At 49.9% G+C, this 19,077-nt stretch overlaps 2 protein-coding genes and 1 pseudogene across 4 annotated transcripts in view; 2 read left to right on the top strand and 1 right to left on the bottom strand.

Annotated features, from left to right (window-relative positions):
- ADIPOR2 (adiponectin receptor 2) overlaps nt 1–8,322 on the top strand; it is a 44,261-nt gene extending 35,939 nt beyond the window's left edge. For both annotated transcript variants that reach the window (XM_082767071.1, XM_082767070.1), the window contains exons 4-8: nt 466–637; nt 1,277–1,463; nt 2,545–2,732; nt 3,958–4,151; nt 5,607–8,322. In XM_082767071.1, coding sequence (XP_082623197.1) covers nt 466–637; nt 1,277–1,463; nt 2,545–2,732; nt 3,958–4,151; nt 5,607–5,738 — 873 coding nt within the window. In that variant the 3' untranslated portion in view covers nt 5,739–8,322. The remainder of the gene's footprint in view (nt 1–465; nt 638–1,276; nt 1,464–2,544; nt 2,733–3,957; nt 4,152–5,606) is intronic.
- Nucleotides 8,323–12,267: 3,945 nt separating this feature from the next.
- CACNA2D4 (calcium voltage-gated channel auxiliary subunit alpha2delta 4) overlaps nt 12,268–19,077 on the bottom strand; it is a gene marked incomplete at its 5' end in the record, with an annotated part of 113,023 nt that continues 106,213 nt past the window's right edge. The window contains 4 exons of the mRNA XM_082751847.1: nt 12,268–12,668; nt 13,025–13,105; nt 13,420–13,534; nt 15,535–15,652. Coding sequence (XP_082607973.1) covers nt 12,582–12,668; nt 13,025–13,105; nt 13,420–13,534; nt 15,535–15,652 — 401 coding nt within the window. The 3' untranslated portion in view covers nt 12,268–12,581. The remainder of the gene's footprint in view (nt 12,669–13,024; nt 13,106–13,419; nt 13,535–15,534; nt 15,653–19,077) is intronic.
- LOC309891745 lies at nt 17,880–18,831 on the top strand (annotated as a pseudogene). Its single transcript has one exon. The product of its transcript is annotated as an uncharacterized misc_RNA (transcript).

Raw genomic sequence — 19,077 nt, 5'->3', positions numbered from 1 at the left:
CCAGCAGATACATAGTCAGGTTGTCTCGTGGTTCACAGGACAGGTTTTCACTTTATATTTATTTTTTGGAGAGAGCTATGTGTAGGCTTCTTCAATTAAATGGAGAGGTTGATATGTGAAAATCTGCTTCATAACAGAACATGGAAATAAATTAAATGCTTTCCCTTCATTAGCAGTAAAAAAAAAAAAAAAAAAAAAGCCCAATAGATTTCTTTTCTGAAGTACTGCAGTGCTTCTCTTTCTGGTGGTGCAGCTCAACTTCATGATACTGTTTTGAATAGGGAAGTGTGACTGAACGGTTACATTTCAAGAGTAAAGCCTCTTCCCCAGAGACATCCCATCAGACCCTTTTCAGTTTATTGCACTCCTACATTAACTCTAACACTTCTACTAATACGGGTTTTCTGACTTTTGCCTTATTTGAACTCAGTTTCCTGTATTTAATCAAAACCTTCTATCCTCTAGGTATGGGAGGGCCGATGGAGAGTCATTCCCCACGATGTTCTACCTGACTGGCTGAAGGACAACGACTACCTGTTGCATGGACACAGACCACCCATGCCTTCCTTCCGGGCTTGTTTCAAGAGTATCTTCAGAATACATACAGAGACTGGTAACATCTGGACACATCTTCTAGGTACTGTCAATTTGCCTTCTTGCTTTGAGAGCAAGATAGAAGGGGGTGTGGGGTGGTCAGCATTATCATTCCATTAGGAACCTGTTAAATTAGCTCGGTGTCTCTCTCCTTATTTTCTTCCACCAAGGCTGGATAGGGTTTGTTAATGCATTCATTTGTATTGAATGCCATATTTAAGGAATTTCCTGATCACTAAAAGATTACCAGTAGATGCTCCTTATTTCCAAGTGTGTAAGTGTTAACTGAGATCCTTCTTGCCACAAGAACACACTTAAGTTGCAGCTTGTATGAGTGGTTTTCAGCTTGCAAGGAGCTTTGAAGGGAAAGGATTTCTTCAAACTGTAGCATTCTCATTCTGCAGCAGACTTTTTTTGTTGTTTGAGAATGCACAGCCAGTTGTCAGGCATCTTGCAAAACGAGTGAAAATACAGAGTCCATGCAAGTCTATATGGTTTCAGTTTGAGACAGATGTGGTTGGAATACATAACTGAAGTATGGAGGAACCTTATTCTACATGTATGCTACTGGTTGTCATGTAGTTCCCCTGCTTTGCACTCCTGTACGTTAAAGTCATGATTTTTGAAAGAAAAGCTCTCAATATGCACGAAGTTGACGCCTTTCTGCCGTATGTTTTTTCAGGATGTGTGTTCTTCCTGTGTCTGGGAATATTCTACATGTTCCGGCCAAACATGTCCTTTGTAGCACCTGTGCAGGAGAAAGTGGTTGTTGGATTGTTCTTCTTGGGAGCCATACTCTGCCTCTCCTTCTCATGGCTCTTCCACACAGTTTATTGCCACTCAGAAGGTGTTTCCCGGCTCTTCTCCAAGTAAGTGCCTAGAGGACAGAGCGAGCCAAATAGGAAACAGTTGGGAAAACAGGGCTGGAATTTATGCCTGGCTCCCTAGTGTAGGAGTGGTTCACTGCATGACTGCTCTGAAAATTTTGGAACAGAATTGAGCAGAGATTCACTGCAGTTTCTTCTAATCGTTCTTTGTTTCAGCATGGGTTATTTTATGCTGTCTCTTTAGTCTTAAAACTGTTTCCTTTTCTACTGTTCAGCAGGTGTGCGCATGCATCTTGCTGCTGTAAGTAATACACCCAGAGCTTAGTTGTAGGACTTCGAGTTTTTAATGCAACTGTCACTGCTTGTCCCTTCAATTATTCTGGGTACCTCTGAATCTTAAACTTTCTTCTGTAAGACAGCTCTGATAAGTATCAAGGTACCTTGGTCTTTTGGTTTTACTCCACATTCTTCTGTTGGATAGCTGCTAAGGATCTCTTATTTCTTAAGATTACTCAACATGGGATTATGTAATCTGCAGGACCACCTCTAAAGTAACCTGGCAATTAAAATCCCATACTACAGAATTAACCCAATCTTCTCGTATATGAGCATTTTATTGGGATGTGGTAGTAAGCAGTGGCTGTAGGAATTCCTTTCTTCATTGGTCCCTAGAAAAACAGCTTGTTTGAGAAATTGTGACATTATTCCCCAGTGGTCACTTAAGCTGATGCCTAACAAACCCTCACTTGTCAGATTCTAAAGAGTTTGTGTTGGCTGTGCTCTCACAAAGTACTGTGCCCTTCTTTGTGTTCAGAGCATTTTGTGCTGCTTTTTTTCCTCACCCAAAGCTTAAATTTTGAGTTTCCTTCAAAAGGCCTTGATCTAAAACCTGCTGCATGTATTTCTGATGACTGTTCAAAACTGACCTTATGTGCTCTCGAGATGATACATTGCTGTAGGAGGGCACTGGTGGAGGAGCTGCAGTCAGGAAGTTAGTTTGCAGTAGTGAGAAAAACTTGCTTTCGTGGTGAGTAGCAGTCTGTTGGTCTGCTAGAAAGAGTGTTAGTACAGGAACTTCGAAAGGCTTACGTTTCCTGTCAAGCTGATTTTTGTTTCCTTCTAGGCTGGACTACTCTGGCATTGCACTTCTCATAATGGGCAGCTTTGTACCATGGCTGTATTACTCCTTCTACTGCAACCCGCAGCCTTGCTTCATCTACTTGATTGTGATTTGTGTCCTGGGCATCGCAGCCATAATTGTCTCACAATGGGACATGTTTGCGACCCCTCAATACCGGGGTGTAAGGGCAGGTAAGACCTGAAGTTAATTGTTTTGCTTCTAGTCTGCCTTCTTTCCTTGCTTTCTACTTGTCACTGCAAAAAAAAAACACACAGTCTTCTCAGGACTTAGAGCGTGATTTTAGAGACAGATAATATTCTCTGATTGGGAACTTGATGGGTTTTCTCAGTGTTGCTTATAGCCAGCTGGATGCACAGATAAGGGCTGGTGTGAGTCCTGGAAGTGCATTCCTGAAATGGACAGTAACACGCAGTGAGGAAGGGAGTATGAAGCATTTCTAGCAACTTTGCTCTCAAAAAATGATTGACTGCTTAGTGTGTGTATGTGTATATTCCTTCTGCTATTTGTTTTGTTTCTGTAACACCAAGCTCTGATACTATTCAGATTAATAGAAATCATTGAATGATTTACTAATTTGCCTAGATAAAATAATTATTTAGGACCAAAAGCCTAGTTTTTCTTGTCACGGGATAGAAGGAATGAAAACAAATTTGTTTTCATGTTCTGGGGTAGAGAGTAAGCGAAAGCTGCCATGGGCAGTTACAGAATATGAGTACAGCTGGTTTGAATAGAAATATTTCTTGTTGCTTAATCTGAGTGTCAGTAAATCCAGTTTTCTTGGACAAGCTATTGGTGTACCTTCAGCGAGTTCAGCCTTTTATACTTCAAATAATCAGTGGGTGATGGGTCATGATTATTTTCCTCCCTATTTCCCTTCCCAACCTTTTTTCACCAAGATTTCTGTACTTGCTGATGAAATCTGAGTAAACAACATTCTCCTATATGGCAGGCGAGGCTCATGTGATGTTTTTCTGTTTACTGGGATCGTTTGCACAGAATATGATAAATAATGTCTTTGTTTCTCCTTGTTGTCCTGCTCTTGATTTGCTAAAGTGTGACATAATTCATGTAGTCTCAGTGCCCTCTACAGTCCCAGCTGTGTAACTGGTGTAATATATGTGAAAGCTGGCAGACACGATCATTAAATGAAAAATGTTAATATCTGCTGGAACACTTAATTAAGTAGCTTCTGGTATATGAAGGAAATCTGTGCATTCTTTAACTTCCCTCTGTTAAAGCTACCTCAGGGACCTCCAGCTTCAAGAGTTGTCACCTTTCTTCTGCTTTGGCCAATACTGAGTTTTCCTTCCACTGCTTTTTTTTTTTTTTTTTTTTGTCTCCCTTCACTGCCAGTGTGTTCAAAGCTGACTCTCCCACATTTTCTTTACCTCCCAGGAGTATTTCTAGGTCTGGGTCTTAGTGGGGTTATTCCCACCCTGCACTTTGTCATCTCTGAGGGGCTCCTGAAAGCAGCCACTATGGGGCAGATAGGCTGGCTGGCACTCATGGCATGCCTGTACATCACTGGTGCTGCACTCTATGCTGCCCGCATCCCGGAGAGATTCTTCCCTGGCAAGTGTGACATCTGGGTGAGTCTACGGAATGACTGGATGAGGAGACCAATGTGAAAGCTGGTTCCCCTTGAGGCTGGAGGATGTTATATCAATGGTGTTTTTTTAATTATTGCAAGTACTAAACCACTGCACCAGGCATACAGATCTTAAAGGGCCAAACAACTGCGGGCTCTCTGAGCCCAGCCTACCTAGTGCCTCTCGTGTGGAGTTATCACAGCTCTGAGTTAACTGATGCCATACAAGTTCAGCCCAGCACATGTGCTAGATAGCTTTAATAGATGGGTGAGACACTTCACGAGCCTTTTTGTTTCTTTCATATCTTCACCATGTCTGGCTTCTCATTTTGTGAGGCCAGGGGAAACACTGGATAGAACCGATAAAACTTTGGAGGGATCTCTGGCCCAGAAGAAAGAAAGGTGGTGTGGGTAGGGAGGAAAAGTTGGGAGGAGGGCTAGGGTCATGAAGACTGTGTCGTAGAGATCTGTGGGAAAGATGCAAAGAAAAAAATTAAATGGAGCATGAATAGAGATTGGAGGGAGGCAGACCTATGGGGAGAGATGTCAGGCAACTGTGCTTCCATTAAAATAGTTTAAGGCCCTTAAAGATGATCAGAAGTGAGAGTAAGGCCTGGGTTGTTAGTAACTTCTGCATGGCCCCAGTTTGCTAGGTGTAAACATCAGTGATGTATAATATAAATGGCCAAACTAAACCTTCTTACAATAGTAAGATATGATCCAGGAGCACTGGTGTACCACCAGCTCTTTTCCAAGCTTCCCATGGAGCCTACAAATACACATTTATGGAAATTTTTGGAGCATTACCCATATTGGTATAGCTTCCCTAGAACAAGGCTGTGCTTTGTCAAATAGCCCCTTCATGGTTTTCATTCTGCTCTATTATAATCAATAGCATCCTGGGCATTCATTGAGAACATCTGGTTGTTCCTATGTTTTCACATAATACCATTTTTTTTCTGCTCTGTTTCTTTGTGGCAGAGAAGTAAAATAATGTTCTAAAAATCTAGATGGTAGAACTTACACCTGTGACCAGAGCAGAGTTTGTATGTGTTAGCTGTATGAGGTAGCCCTTGTTATCAACAATGAGCCAGTGTTGTTGAGGAACTAATTAACGTGTTATTTTTAAGACTTTTGCCCAAAGCTTTGAAGTTATTCCTGTCCCTTAATAAAGATATGCTGTAGCCTTTATGTAGTGTATGTGCTGATTGATCAGCTGATTCAGATGACTGAAGGAAAAGGGCGTGGGGATGTGCGTGTGGAGAACTTGATCCTTCCTCTAATGGTAGGAGAGGGCTGGGCTTAACTAAACACACCTTACTTCTGCAGCTTGTGGTTTGAGGTACTGCTACGTGTTACTGTGTACTTCAGCTGAATGTATGGCTTTTTTGGAGACGGGGTAGCCCCCAGTTACTCAAAGTCCCCTGGCTGATCACAAGTGTTTTGTCTTCCGCAGTTCCACTCCCATCAGCTGTTCCACGTCTTTGTAGTGGCTGGCGCCTTTGTGCATTTCCATGGGGTGTCGAACCTCCAGGAGTTCCGTTTCATGGTGGGAGGAGGCTGCACAGAAGAGGAGGGGATGCAGTAACACCAGGCTTCAGCCCGAGGTCGTAACCAAAACAGCACCGCACGCGCGGTTGAAGCATACAGGCTAGTGAAATGAATACCTAAGAAGAATCCAAGTTTCAGCTGATGGAGCACGGAGCTTCATGGGGATTCTGACTAATCAAGATAAATTCTATACCTCAAGCAATGGAATGAATCAATTTGAAGACCAGGAAATTCTGAAACCCTAATTTATTCTTGGGATCTACAGATTGAGCTACAGAGGACCCTTTCCAAATCGGCTTCTGTTCAATGCCATATTTATTTGTAGAAGTGGGGAGGGATAGCTTAGCAGTTTCCTTTTTTTTTTTTTTTTTTTTTTTTTTAAAAAAAAAAAATCGAGGTTAAATTTATATCCTCTTGGAGGGTTTGGGAGTTGATTTTAGATGCTCTTTTGGGAGAAAAGCAAATTGTAAATAAGATTTCTAACTTTCTGTTTAAATAAATTTATATAAATGTTTTAAACAATGGGTGGGGGGAAAAGGGTTTTTGTAAAGAATGCAACATGCAAGTACCACACACTGTTTCAATTTTGCACAAAATGAATGATTGCAGGAGGACCAGGTAAAATTCCCAGGAGTGAAGCATGTTGGCCCTGCGTTTTTGCCTGGTGGCCAGCGTGCCCTGGGCATGCCCCTGGGCAGCGTGGGGTCCTGGCCAGCACTTGGAGTAGGCTCAGTACACGTACACAAGGGTTGTGAAGGCTGGATCAGTCGTGTTGTCGTTTGGGTCACAGCGTTAGCCAGTTTTACTCGAGTAACTTGAAAGATCCATCTGTGCTCTGCTTAACTGTGTGGGACAACTGCCTTCCAAGCTTGCTCGGCCAATATAGTTCTGGATCTTACAGTAAGCTGTTTTGGTTCTCATCATCCGAATTGCAGCGTGATGGGATAACTGCACGTGGAACGGCGAAAGGTCCGACTCCATCAGTGCCTGCCTATTCCCAAAGGCCCCTGCTGAGTAGATGGCTGCCGTCTGAGTGAGTCCTGCCCTGTTTTGTCTGAACAACCGATGGTAATGCACTTGTCAAAAGATAGTTGAGCATGTGAGGGGAAACAGAGATGGGGTTAAGATTGACTGGAAAGAGGAAGCTGTGCGCTCCAAGGCTTGGAGTTAACAGTTACTGCAGACCTCAAGCACATTACCTTCTCATGTGTCAGGCTCCATATGCCAAGGAAGTTTTTGCAGGTTTTTCTTCTTAGGAGGAAAAATCCACAATCGGCCCAATGCAGTTCCATTTTTTTCCTTAGGTCTGCTTCCCATCTGCGCCTTAGCAATGGGACTGCTGGTATTTCTTAAACCCGAAACGAAGAGTTCAGTTGGATTGCTGTGGAGCAGACACACCTCCTATATAAGGGGAGGTGTATGCCCTTCTCTTGCTTAATTGATGTAGCTTGATCTTTGGAGCCTAGTCAGAAGCCAGGCTGAAGGAGAATCTTTGGAGTTGTAAGATGAAACTTGAACGTTTTGTTTGTTATGGCACAGGTATTGCTTGGAGCCTTTAGTTGGAAATTCGGAGCAATTACCTCTTGTGATGAGTTAAACAGCTCATAAAATGCTGTAGTTCACAAAGAAGGGAGGTAAAAGGGTGTTGTTTTTTTTTTTTAAATAAAATGCAAATTTGATTTTTTTTTTTGTCTTTCAAGGGGAAAAAATGTAGATTGCAAAGATCTTTTAGTATGCTGGGTGTTACTGAGTGTTTTGGGGAGTTACTCTGCCTAATGGAGTCAAGTAGAAGCAGAATGCCTTCGTGAAGTTGACTGGTGGATATTAAGGCTTCACCCCTCGACTGGAGTCTTTGTAAAGCCTCTGAGAGCAAGGTCGGCTGCAGGAAGAGCTGCTGCAGCAGCTGGATGCCAGTAGGGCCAGAAGCAGCTTATCACAGGTCGGTGTGGTACAAAGATGAAGTAAAGAGCAGTATTAGCTGGATGTAAGGGCTAGCAGCACTGGTGTCCCTGGCAAAGGTGTGGAGCTGCCTGGCAGGAAGCAGTCTGGTGCCTGAGGGAAGCAGGGTATGGAAGCATATCCGAATCAGAGCTGTCCGTACGGCTTTGGGATACCTCTGTAACAGTACCAGCAGAAGCGGCCGTCTCCATCCCGGATCATCCCACGTTCACTCCCTGAAGGGTGATTGTAACCTGGTCCTACACAGCACAGAACTACTACAGAAACACAGTACTCCACCTGCTATTCTGAACCCAGTCAGTCTCTCCCTTCAAGAAGTTTGTGTGTTCCAATAAAAGCAACCTAGCTGTGCACTTTTCTGTAGCTCTTGCTGAGAACTCTTCCCAGGTTGGCACCTGAATGCCTTACTCTCAGCAGTCAGAGGCTTGCTTGCTCTGTGTGCAGGTTATTGCCATAGAATAGTTAGGACCTACAGCTTCTTTCCTTCCCCATTAAATAGTGGCCTTGTTCAGTATATTTCTTTTTAAAAATTGCTTACTGTTGAAAGCAATGAAGCACATTCTGGGGTTTTGATGGTTGGGGACTCCGGTGATGGTTCCATGTAAGATGGGATCTTATTACTTGCTGTATTCTTAACTTCGCTAATAAAAGAACCAAATGGAGCACTGTCTAGCTGGGGTTTTTCTTCGCTGTGTGTGAAGCTTGAAGGAGTTGTGCTGGCTTCCTTCCCTCCCGCTGTTCACAGGTAAAAGTCCAGAAACCAAACTGGTGCCTAAAGGCTTGTTCGCATAGCGTTGAGCTGATGCTCGCTGTCTGACAAAGATGTCTGTGGGCCACGCTGCCTTTTAGTTGCAGTCCTAATTGGCAGAGAAGCAAGATTTTTGTCTAGTCTAGGCTCTCACTTCGTGCTCTCTGGAGTCACCAGCTCTAGTACAGTGCCGGCAGTGGCACGGGGGAGGGAGGTGTTACTGGGTGGGCCTGGTGCCACCATCTCATCAAGCTGCTCGTCGCTGTCGGATATCCCCTGGCACACAGCTCTTCTGAACTTCCCCAGGGAAATAGCCTGGGGCACCGTTTCTCATGTGAGCTTGTGAGGAGGAAAAGGGGGAGGGATGGAAGAACAAGAGCGGGGAGGGAGGAGGGCAGGCGCTGGTGACTTCAGCTGGGGTGGGCTTTTGGGTCAGCTGAGCTTGGGAAGAGCTCTTCTGGAAGGCTGGGCTGGAATTAGTGGTGCAGAGGAAACGTCTCCCAGGCTGTACCCACGTAAGGGACCAATCGTCTGGCACGCAGGTGTGGGAAGGAGCCGTGTTTGGCTGGGGAGGGAGCGAGGCTGACCAACAGCTCTGTGCCTGGAGCAGGGCATGGTGCTCCTCCTGGTGCTCCTGCATCTCCCTCAGCTGTCAGCAGCTATCTGCGAGCTGCCTCAACAAGATCCGCCTGATCCTCCTCTTGGGTTGGCTCACACTGAGTCCGGGCATCCACAGCTGGGCTGTTTATCAGTCACTTGACACAAGATGGGTGTTTTGCAGAGCCTTGTGAGAGAGCCAGCGCCAGTAACTAACCCGTGTCAGCTTGACGTCTCAGTGTGGGTATTTTTTTATAAATGCAAAGCAAGTTCAAGGAGCGTGGAGAGCTTCTGCACCAGATTACATGAGTTGCACGAAAAAAAGCTACCACGTTTGAAGATGAATTGGGTTTATTTTGTTTTCAAAAACTGGAATGATGCTTACAAGTTGCACAGGCAGTCCTAAATTGTATGCCCTACCTCTTCTGCGTGTAGTTGTGGCCGTGTGTTGCCCTCTCCCTGGGATCATTTGCTTCATTCATTGCGAAGGGTGGACTTGTCCTGAGCATGGACTGAAGCACTGCAATTGGGGTGAACATCTAAGGCCACTGTCTAACTTTTTAAAAGGAGCTGGAAGTAAGTTAAATGTGTGATCAGGACGAAGGCCCTGAGTTTGTTTCGGTTGAAGCTGTTGGAGGCTTCCCTCCAAAACCAAGGTTTTTTTTTTTTTTTTTTTTTTTTTTTTTTTTTTTTTTTTATTCCCCTGCCTGCTGTGTGCCATCAAGCAATCTGTTCGAGCCAACCTCTCCCGCTGGTCAGTGCTTCTATATTTGTCTTCAGTGCTCAAGTCCCAATTCTCAAGGCTGATTTCCAGAAGTGCTGAGCGCCAGCTGATGTGCTTTGGATAAAGTTCCTTAAAAAAAAAAAAAAAATCAGCTCCTTGGAGGAGATCCCTAGATCCGAATTGCTACAGCTGGAGGACTACCAGCCTGGATCTCAGGGCAGCACCACGTGTGATCATCCCCAAGTACTGCAGCAGCGGCAGCACCTGGGCAGCCTCGGGGGGCCGGTTCCTGGGTGTGGGCCATCCTGCTCACCCCAGGAGGGGAGACTTTGGGGACGGGGGCTGTGTGGGTGAGCAGTTACCTGGTGTGCGGCCTTTGCCCGCTCAGCCCTCATTCTGGTGTTTCCAGAAGGAGCTCAGATCTCTGCCTTTGCCCTTCTCCCCTCCTGTAGCGCTGGTGTTTGAACACCAGAGCTGTTGCTGCTTCCGAGCCTGGAGGCGTTTGCCCCGGAGACTCGAGCTGATCTCATTTTTTAGCAGCTTCAGCGCTGGCACAGAACAACCGGGCACAGAGGCTCCTCACAGCTGGTGTGAAAACCGAACTGCTCCAGCTGTAAACGAGATGAGAAAAATCATGTATGCCTGGCTGTGTTCCCGGAGCAGCGATGTGTTTCCCTGACAGAGGCAAATTATTAGAGGTGCCTTTTGTGTTTGGCTCCAGCCGTGCTGGACCTGGGCGCGTGGTTTGAGCTTCATCTTGCAGCTGGTCGGAGCTGGGCTCCCCTGGAAAAAGCATCCTGGAAATTATCCTGGGGCTCTGGCCTAGGAGGTGTGTGTAAAACCCAGCGGGGCTGTCAGGTGGGTCCTTCGCCTGCCCTCCTGGCACATATTGTGCCCTCTCCCAGCTGCAAGCAGCTGATGTAAAAGCTTTTCTGTGGCATGAAGTCACCTGTGTCTGGTCGTACCTGAAGGGCCAGTCACCTCCTTCGCTCCGTCACGAGCTTGGTAGAGTGACTCGAGGTGGGGAGCGCGAGCAGATGCTCACAGCGTCTGATGCATCCAGCGGTGGCTGGGGGCACTCGATGGGACGTTTGAATATGAGCCAGCAGTGTGCTCAGGTGGCCAAGAAGGCCAACAGCATCCTGGCTTGCGTAAGAAGCAGTGTGACCAGCAGGGCTAAGGAGGTGATCGTCCCCCTGTACTCAGCTCTGGTGAGGCCGCACCTCGAGTACTGTGTTCAGTTTTGGGCCCCTCGCTACAAGAAGGACATCGAGGTGCTTGAGTGGGTGCAGAGAAGGGTGACGAAGCTGGTGAGGGGCCTGGAGAACAAGTCCTACGAGGAGCAGCTGAGGGAGCTGGGCTTGTTCAGCCTGGAGAAAAGGAGGCTCAGGGGCGACCTTATCGCTCTCTATAGGTACTTCAAAGGAGGCTGTAGTGAGGTGGGGGTTGGTCTGTTCTCCCACGTGCCTGGTGACAGGACGAGGGGGAATGGGCTTAAGTTGCGCCAGGGGAGTTTTAGGTTGGATCTTAGGAAGAACTTCTTTACCGCAAGGGTTGTTAGACATTGGAACAGGCTGCCCAGGGAAGTGATGGAGTCACCATCCCTGGAAGTCTTGAAAAGACGTTTAGATGTAGAGCTTAGGGATATGGTTTAGTGGGGACTGCTAGCGTTAGGTTGGAGGTTGGACTCAATGATCTTGAGGTCTCTTCCAACCTAGAAATTCTGTGATTCTGTGATTCTGTTTCTCCCATCTCCCAGCACTGCCTCAGGTTTGAGGTAGGGCACACAGGCAAACCTCCACCCTTAGTTGTTAGTTTAGGAAATAATTGGGTCCTCACCTCTGCCCTGTTCCCTCCAGTGCACTGATTGTCTGAAGAGCTGGGTGTGATTCACGCATTGACTCTCAGCACAGCTCTGTTCATGGGACCACGTTTGCTGTGGATTAATGCACCTGAAATCAGCCACGGCAGGGCAATGTGTGCTGACACAAATTTGTTAAGCTGCGTGGAGCCAGGGCCGTTATCCCTTCTGACAGCGAGGTCACCCTTGCCAAGGGCAGCAGCACCGAGCCCTGGGGAGCTGCTCCTGCCAGCGGGGAGCTGAGCCTGAGCTCTGAACAACTTGGGCTTGACAGAGCCCCTTCTCCTCCTGCACTGTCGTCATCTTCCTCAGCTGCGTCTGACTCTGATAAGGTCACTGGAGCTGCAGGATGGAGATCAACCCCCCCTCCGGAGCCTGATTCACTCCCAGTACCACAGTCACTCCTCTTCTCCGGCAGGGAGAGGAGTTCCTGGGATGTAGGGCTGCGTTTAGCACCAAACATGACGTGATGAAACTTCAATATCTATAGCAAATACACCTTTTTTTTTTTTTTTTTTTTTTTTTTTTTTTTTTTTTTTAATGAGGTGGTACGGAGCAGTTCATACAAAAAGAGAAGAAAAATGGGTGCTCCCCACCCCTTGTTCGTAAAGCTCTGTGACAAACGGCCCGTGCCTCCTGGCTGGGAACACCAGGCTCAGGGCAGGGGCTGCTCACCCTGGATAACCACGGGCAGCCTCCCCGAGCAGGGCAGCGCTGCTCTGAGGGAACAGTGCCCGCACCCGAGCTGCTCCTGCTGTGCATCCAGCAGGCAGGGGGAACCTCCTGCTCCTTCGGCAGGTCACACACGGCCCCATCCTCGAGGCAAGCCCACGCCTGGAGATGTTTCTGGATCAGATACGTATCTGAGCCGTGCCGGCCACCCCTGCTGTCCCTGGAGCCGCAGGGAGTCACACAGGGCGTCCCCAAAGGTGCCCCTGCCTCCTGTCCTGCCTCAGCCCCGTCCCTCGCTGTGTCCCTGCTGTGGGCAGTGTCACCGCAGGAGCAGTGCCAGGGGCAGGAGGAGCAGCGTCAGAGAGGCAGAGAGCTCAGCAGCACCACCGCAGTCCTGGGCGTTTTCCTGGGGGACAAGAGCAGACAAGGTATCAGCGTGCGTGCTGCCAGGGTGGCATGGTGCGAGTGCTTCCCTTGCTTTCGGGAGAGAGAGCAGGGGCTGCAGAAGCCATGGAGCACAGCCAGGAGGAAGGCGTGCTGAGGGATGGTCCCAAAAGCCCCCCACTACAGGAGCTCAAGCCCTGCCCAGGTGTCACTAGCATGATGTCCTCCTGCGAGGAAGCCCCTTGGGGATCCACCAGGCTGCGTTTCTGGACAGGCACACAACAGGCACGATGTGTGCAGGAACAGGGGATGTGTGTGCACAGCCGAGGTGCCTGGGGTCGAGGAAAGCCCAGCCCTGTGCTCCTCCACCTGCCGTACCTCGGGGTGAAACGCGTGGCACGTGTCCGGGCGCCGCCTCAGCTTCTGCGAGCGCATCCGGTCGCACTTCACCGAGGCGTTGTGTGCGGGGTGGTTAAGGACACGGGCAGGGGAGAAGGAAGGGGCACAGAGACGGGGCCCTGGGGCATTTCCCCTGGGGAAATGGACAGGGGAGGACCGGGGCCAGGCAGCCACCTCCCAGCTACAAATGGCAAAATAGCACAGCTGGGCTCCACAGCTGGACAGTTGCCTCTTCTCCCTCACATCAGTTCCATTCCCCTGCCCGCCCTGGCTGGCCCACAAGCCAGGCCATGCCCTCCACCCCTTTTCCCGTGGGAATTACCACGCGTTTTTCCACCCTAGCCACCCCAGAGCCCCAGGGCATGCAGAAGGATATATTTGACTTCTTTCGCATCCAGCAGCACAGGTGGGAAGATGCTGCAGTCGCAGGCGGCATCCGTGACGAGGAGCAGCAGGTTGCTGCTGGCGATCTGCTGTGCCACGAACATCCTGCGGGGAAAAGAGAGCACCAGAGAAATCGCAGCCCCGGCATCGCCTGGCCCTGCTCACCCCAGCAAAGAAGGCCAAAGGAAACAGAGACACTTGGCAGGGGGGTGTCAGCAGAAGGCAGGAGAGGAGCAGTGCACACCTTGCTGTCCTCAGGAAGCACCCACCTGGCTCAGTACAACTCCACCCAGCAGAAAAATCCAAAATCGGAACCAAAACCCAACCAAAAAAAAAAAACAAAAACCAAGCAAAACCCAGCAGGGGCCCTCCCCAGGCACTCCGGAGTGGGGCAGCACGTCTCAGAGGAGTGCCTGAGAAGGCCTGGCTTCACGTGGAGGTGTGCCAGCACCCAGCCAGCGTGCATGTACACGTGCCTGCAGCACGTGAGGCTGTGTGCGCGCTGCGCTCCTCAAGGGGCAGAGTTCTGCTAAATTTCTCGTTATGTGAGTGATGACTGGAGGAGCTCAGTAACATCACACCTGTGTGACAGGACTGGCCACCTGGTGCTTAGGCTCCCTGCACAGCTTCAGTTTGCAGCCACAAGGTTGTCAGTCCCTCCCTGTGAGACCAGCAGAAAGGGCTGGTGATGGGCACGTGCAGGCGAGGATGTGCCTGGATGCAAGCCTTTGCCCGATGGCATCCGTGTGAGGGCTTGCATGAGGGGCTGTGTGGGAGCTGGAGGGCTCGTGTGGGCAGAGCAGACAGGCAGCCACGTGTTTCAGCCCCATCTGTGGCTTTGTGCATGTGTGTGCATGCACGAGGGGTGAGTGGGCAGCTCAGGCGTGGCTCTGCACACAGGAGGCTGCTGTGCCCGTGGGTGCACTCACCGGCCGGTGTCACCCCCTGCCTGAGGACTCGTCCATGTCTCTCCTGCTCCTGCTCTCAGCCAAGGAAGAGGGCTTCTGGACCGGGCTGTGGCCATACAGGTTTGTGAGGTTACCCTCACCACCCAACCACTCTGGAGAACCGCCCTGTTTCCCTGGGTGCTCAACACCCAGCCTCTCCTTCTAGCTGACAAGGCTCTTCGTATTCACCTCCAGAGGTGAATATGAACCAGGCCGTGTCCCCGCTGGGGCGAGGCGAGCCGCTGGTTTGTGCCAGGACAGTGTAAGGCACAAACAACCGGGTCTGCTCTGGCTCTGCCCAGAGGTTTCAGCACTGACACAGCTCCCTGTGTCACCAAACCCACCCTCTGCTCTCCGACAGCGCACAGCGAGGCCCATTTTTCATACAGCTGCCGAGCGCAGGCTGTTTTCCTGACCTTTAATTCTTTCCTGCAGTCGGTCCAAGACCCAAGGCAGGTAAGGCTTTTCTTTTCTTTACGAGGGATTCCAGCCAGATCTGTTTGGCCTGCTCTGTGCGGGTCTGTGTCACAGCCCGCTAGGAAAAGCCGGGCCAGTGGAAATTTCATCCTCCTCTCCCCCTTCCACGCGCGATTACTGACGGTGCTACGCAACTGCTGACAACGGCCTCTTTTCACAATGACTTTTCTGTTATTTTTGACTGCTCGTTCTCTTAAAATGAAAACGGAAAGCAAAATAGGGTACCCACGTTTTGCTTGCTTTTGGTTTAACACTTCTTTTTTTTCCCCTAATCCCTCTTTTTTTTTTTTTTCTGTCGAAAAACAGAAAAGAGGGAAAATAAAAAGGGGAAAAGGGAAAGCTGAAAGCATTGCAAAAAGGAAAATGTTCTAAGGAGAAAACTTTTGCCAGAAACGTGAAAAAACAGAAAAAAAAAGCTCCTTTCTGAAATCTGTGGAATGGAAAAGATTTTTTTTTTTGTTAACTCTCCCTCCCTCCCCCTGCAGCCACCTCTGCTTATTAGCAGATGGCTTAAATTCTTCCTTCTCTATCGAGAAGCCGTGACGGGGTCGCTGTCCCTCCGTGCTGCCCCCAGCCCAGGGCACAGCAGCGGGTGACTCGTCTCAGGCTGTGACCATGCTGTGGCGGCGGCGTGGCCTGGGGATGGTGTCTGAGTGCCACCAGGGCAGCTGTTGTCCTTACTTTTGGCAATCCCCGCACTCGATCAGCCCGTTGGTCTCCTTGATGGCCGGCTCGTACACGAAGACGGGGTACTCCGTGTCGCAGGGCTGCAGCGTGTCGTGCTTCTTGTGCTTGTGAGCTGCGGCGGGGGCGAGAACAGGCAGGGTGAGAGGACCGTAACGGGGACGTCTGCCCTGGGACACGGGGGACTTTAGCTCTGGTGACAGGGGGGATCAAGCCAGGCAGGTGCCCACCAGGGCTCAGCGGAGCGAGGAGCAGCACCACGGGGCGCTGCAGCCAAGCCGGCTCCCACTAGGTGGTGTGGGAAACCCAGGCTGTGCGAGGGATGCTCCTGCTATTCCCCATCCTTTTTCCCCGCAGAAACTGGGGTGTGGGGCTGCTGGGGGGGTCCTACCACACCTGCTGCCTTCCAGAGACCCTCCTGAGTCCCTCCTGCCTGCCCCAGAGGGCTTTTTAAAGATGCTGAAAGCGTCTTTAAAAAGAAAACACTGCCAGCAGACAGGGCTGGCCTGCGCCACAGGGGAGCAGAAGGTGGCCGTGAGGGCCCGGCCGAGCCTCCCCAGTCACACTCTGTGGGGCTCCCACACTAATTTTGGGATGAGGCTGAGCTGAGCTGCCTGGCTGAGCCTCCCCGGAGAAGTGAGGGCATCATTTCTGGGCGCTCAGCAAAGTCCTTGCCTCGCTTGATTGGGCCAGCCCAGCAATTATTGTCTGCAGCTGGAGGTAGCAAAGGCAGCTCCTGCCTCCGTGGCACACAGGGGAGTGTCTCTGATCGAAATGTGAGGCTGTGCTGCTAGGGGAGAAGTGGCTGAGGCACAGACAAGAAGCACGAGGACTATTTCCACACCAGCTGCAGGGGCTGGGCACGGAGGCCTCGCCTCACAGCCCCCAGACCCAGGGGCTGCAGCCCCCCTGACCTGGGGACCACTAGCTCATCCCGAATATTGGTAGAAAAACGCAGCCACAGAGGTTTGGGTCGGTCAGTGTGTGGTAAAAAGGCATCGGGAGGGCGTCCGTGGTCCCAAGGGGTAATTTGCACCATGGTCAAGGCTTCACTGAGCTACGGAAGCCTCTCACCATCTCCATTCCTGCTTTGATGACAAAAGCTGCCAGTGCTTTCCAGCTCAGAGCAGCTACTGGATGACCATAAACTGGCCAGTGAAGTTCCTGAAGGACTAAAGGTGGCTGAAGAACGGGGCGGGAGCTCTTTCCTTCAGCCTTAATTTGTTGTACTAGTGGGAAAACAATGCTTTAACGCCATAACCTGCAGCCACACTGCCACAGGCACAGCCTGTCTTAGGGACATGCACGTGGCAAGATGCTATGTCCATCCCTGAGCCACGAACTATCACGGTCCCGCTGTGTCAACCTCTGGTTCGCATGGAGGTGCTGTCCAGGGCTGTCACAGCAGCAGACACCTTTTGGGGCAGGCTGTGGCATTTCTTGCTCAGAAGGACAGCTGTGACGACCACAAAGGTGACCCGAGATGGGGCCTTAATGAGAAGACAAGAGAAGAAGATGCCAAACCCACGGCCAGGGCACACCTGGAGCCTCGGCCAGCCCAGCCCCGCTCGCAGCCCCGACCTGCACCAGCCCTGCTTCAGCTCCAGCACAGGACCAAGGACATAAGCGATGAGAAATGCACCAGGGCTGGCCCCTGTAGGGGCTCTTCATCCCCTGGCAGTGTGGGCTGAGTCCCTAAGAGGAGGACTCACAGACGCCGGCAATTAGACTGGCTCTGGGTTAACCTCATCACGCGCACCACGCGGTTACATTGGCATACAGCCCCTGCACAGACCATCTTAAAGCAGTTTCTTGGCACAGGCTAAATGAAAATAAGCCACTTTCAAATCCCTGACTTCTGCACGGAGACAAGACCCGAGACAGAGATTATGCTTAAGCCCGCTGCCACTTAATTTGCCTGGAAGCAATGCAGCTGCAGCAGTATTGGGGAGCTCAGAGGAGCCCGGCAGCACGCACACCAGCAGCAGCTCGCTGGGGCTGAGCTCTGTGTGCACAGGCTGGACATCAAAACCTTATCAGCAGCTCCGAGAGTCTGGTGGCCGGGGATTAGTAAACAGTCGGAGGAGCTGATAACAAATTGCAAACTTTATAGCAAAGCGTGAGTTAATTCCTGGCTGTCATTGCTACCATCTGCACTTCCAGAAAGACTTTGTTGGCAACCAGTCCTTCCGAGCAGCAAAGGCAGCCGCTGCTCCTTGCTGCACACAGTGCAGCCCAGATTGTGAACTCTTTCCCACTGCCATAAATCATCAATATCTGCACCGAGTCAATGGATTTACTCGGGTACGAAGGAGAAAAAATCTGCCACTGACAAATACAAAATGCGGATTTCAGTTGATTATCCTCTGTGCGCTTTACCATGCAGTCAGAGAGAAACTTTTCTGAGCTCCAGAATTCTAGAAATATTCCTTTCTAGGCTGCATGCCTTGGCTGGAAGTATTTTGGGCTTAATTAAAGGCCTTCATATCTGTGGTGATGTCCATAGAAGCAGAAGCCCTTACAAACACAGAGGGAAAAGAGATGCTGAGCAGTGAAAAAGCTGTGGCAGCAAATGTCTTCTCACCATCCATGAGAAGCAGATTTGCATGAGGAGTGCAGTCTGAATCAATCGTGCCCATGCTCCAGCCTCGCCTTTCCAGAAAGCACGAGAATTTGGGAAGCAGAAATAGGAGCAGTGCTGCAGGGCCGGAGGTGCACACAGCAGGGGTGAACATTAGATTCCCGACTGTTAATTCCTCTGTACATAACCTCAAATAAACATACATGTATACTTAGTTTCTCTCCCAGAAAATGTCTCCTCGCCATACGTTTTGCATTCACCAGCCTTGGCAGGCAGTCAAGAAAATGTTAACATCCCTGGCAAAAATCTTCAGCCTGTTCTTAACAACACGTGCAGCCCGTTCCTTCCAGCCCCAATGGTTTCCTTCCACCCTGCCACTCCCTCCCCCACGCATGGACCCTTGGTTTTTCATCCACAGCCACGCTCTCCTCCTCTTCCTCTCCTTCACACAGCAAGGCACATTCCAAGTGTCTATTTCTCTATCTCTGTCTCACACATACGTCTTGCCGGGCAGAGAGCAAACCAGCAAACACGAGCTAGATATGGAAGCAGTGAGATACAAACACAGCCGCAGTCTGGACTCTGTCTGGAGGGATTTCTAGCTTGCCTGCAAGAGTGGATTTATGAGCTACAGCACATACTTATCAGTTAAACTGCTTGAAAGTAATTCTGTGTTATCCTGGAGCTGGGCTGGTATTCATCAGAGGAGCTAAGCCATGGGGTGTGGAAAAGAGGACTTAAATTGCCTCTGAATATCTGAAGACGACAAGACCCAAACATACCCAAACATTTTTCTGCAAGAAGGCACAAGTTGCTTGTGGTTTTGGTGTATTGCCTGAAAAGATGGGGGCAGCCAGGAGCTGGAGTGAAGGCCAAACCATGTTCCAGTGGCTAAGAGCCCACCTGTGCTATGGCCACGAGGGATGGTCTTGTTTGTGCCTGCCAGAGGCTGGTGCGTC

The sequence above is a fragment of the Aythya marila genome (assembly GCF_965140915.1).
Source record: "Aythya marila genome assembly, chromosome: 1".
In the NCBI taxonomy this organism is placed as follows: Eukaryota; Metazoa; Chordata; class Aves; order Anseriformes; family Anatidae; genus Aythya; species Aythya marila.
The sequence above is the reverse complement of the archived record's forward strand: the minus strand, read 5'-3'. Positions and strand labels throughout refer to the sequence as shown.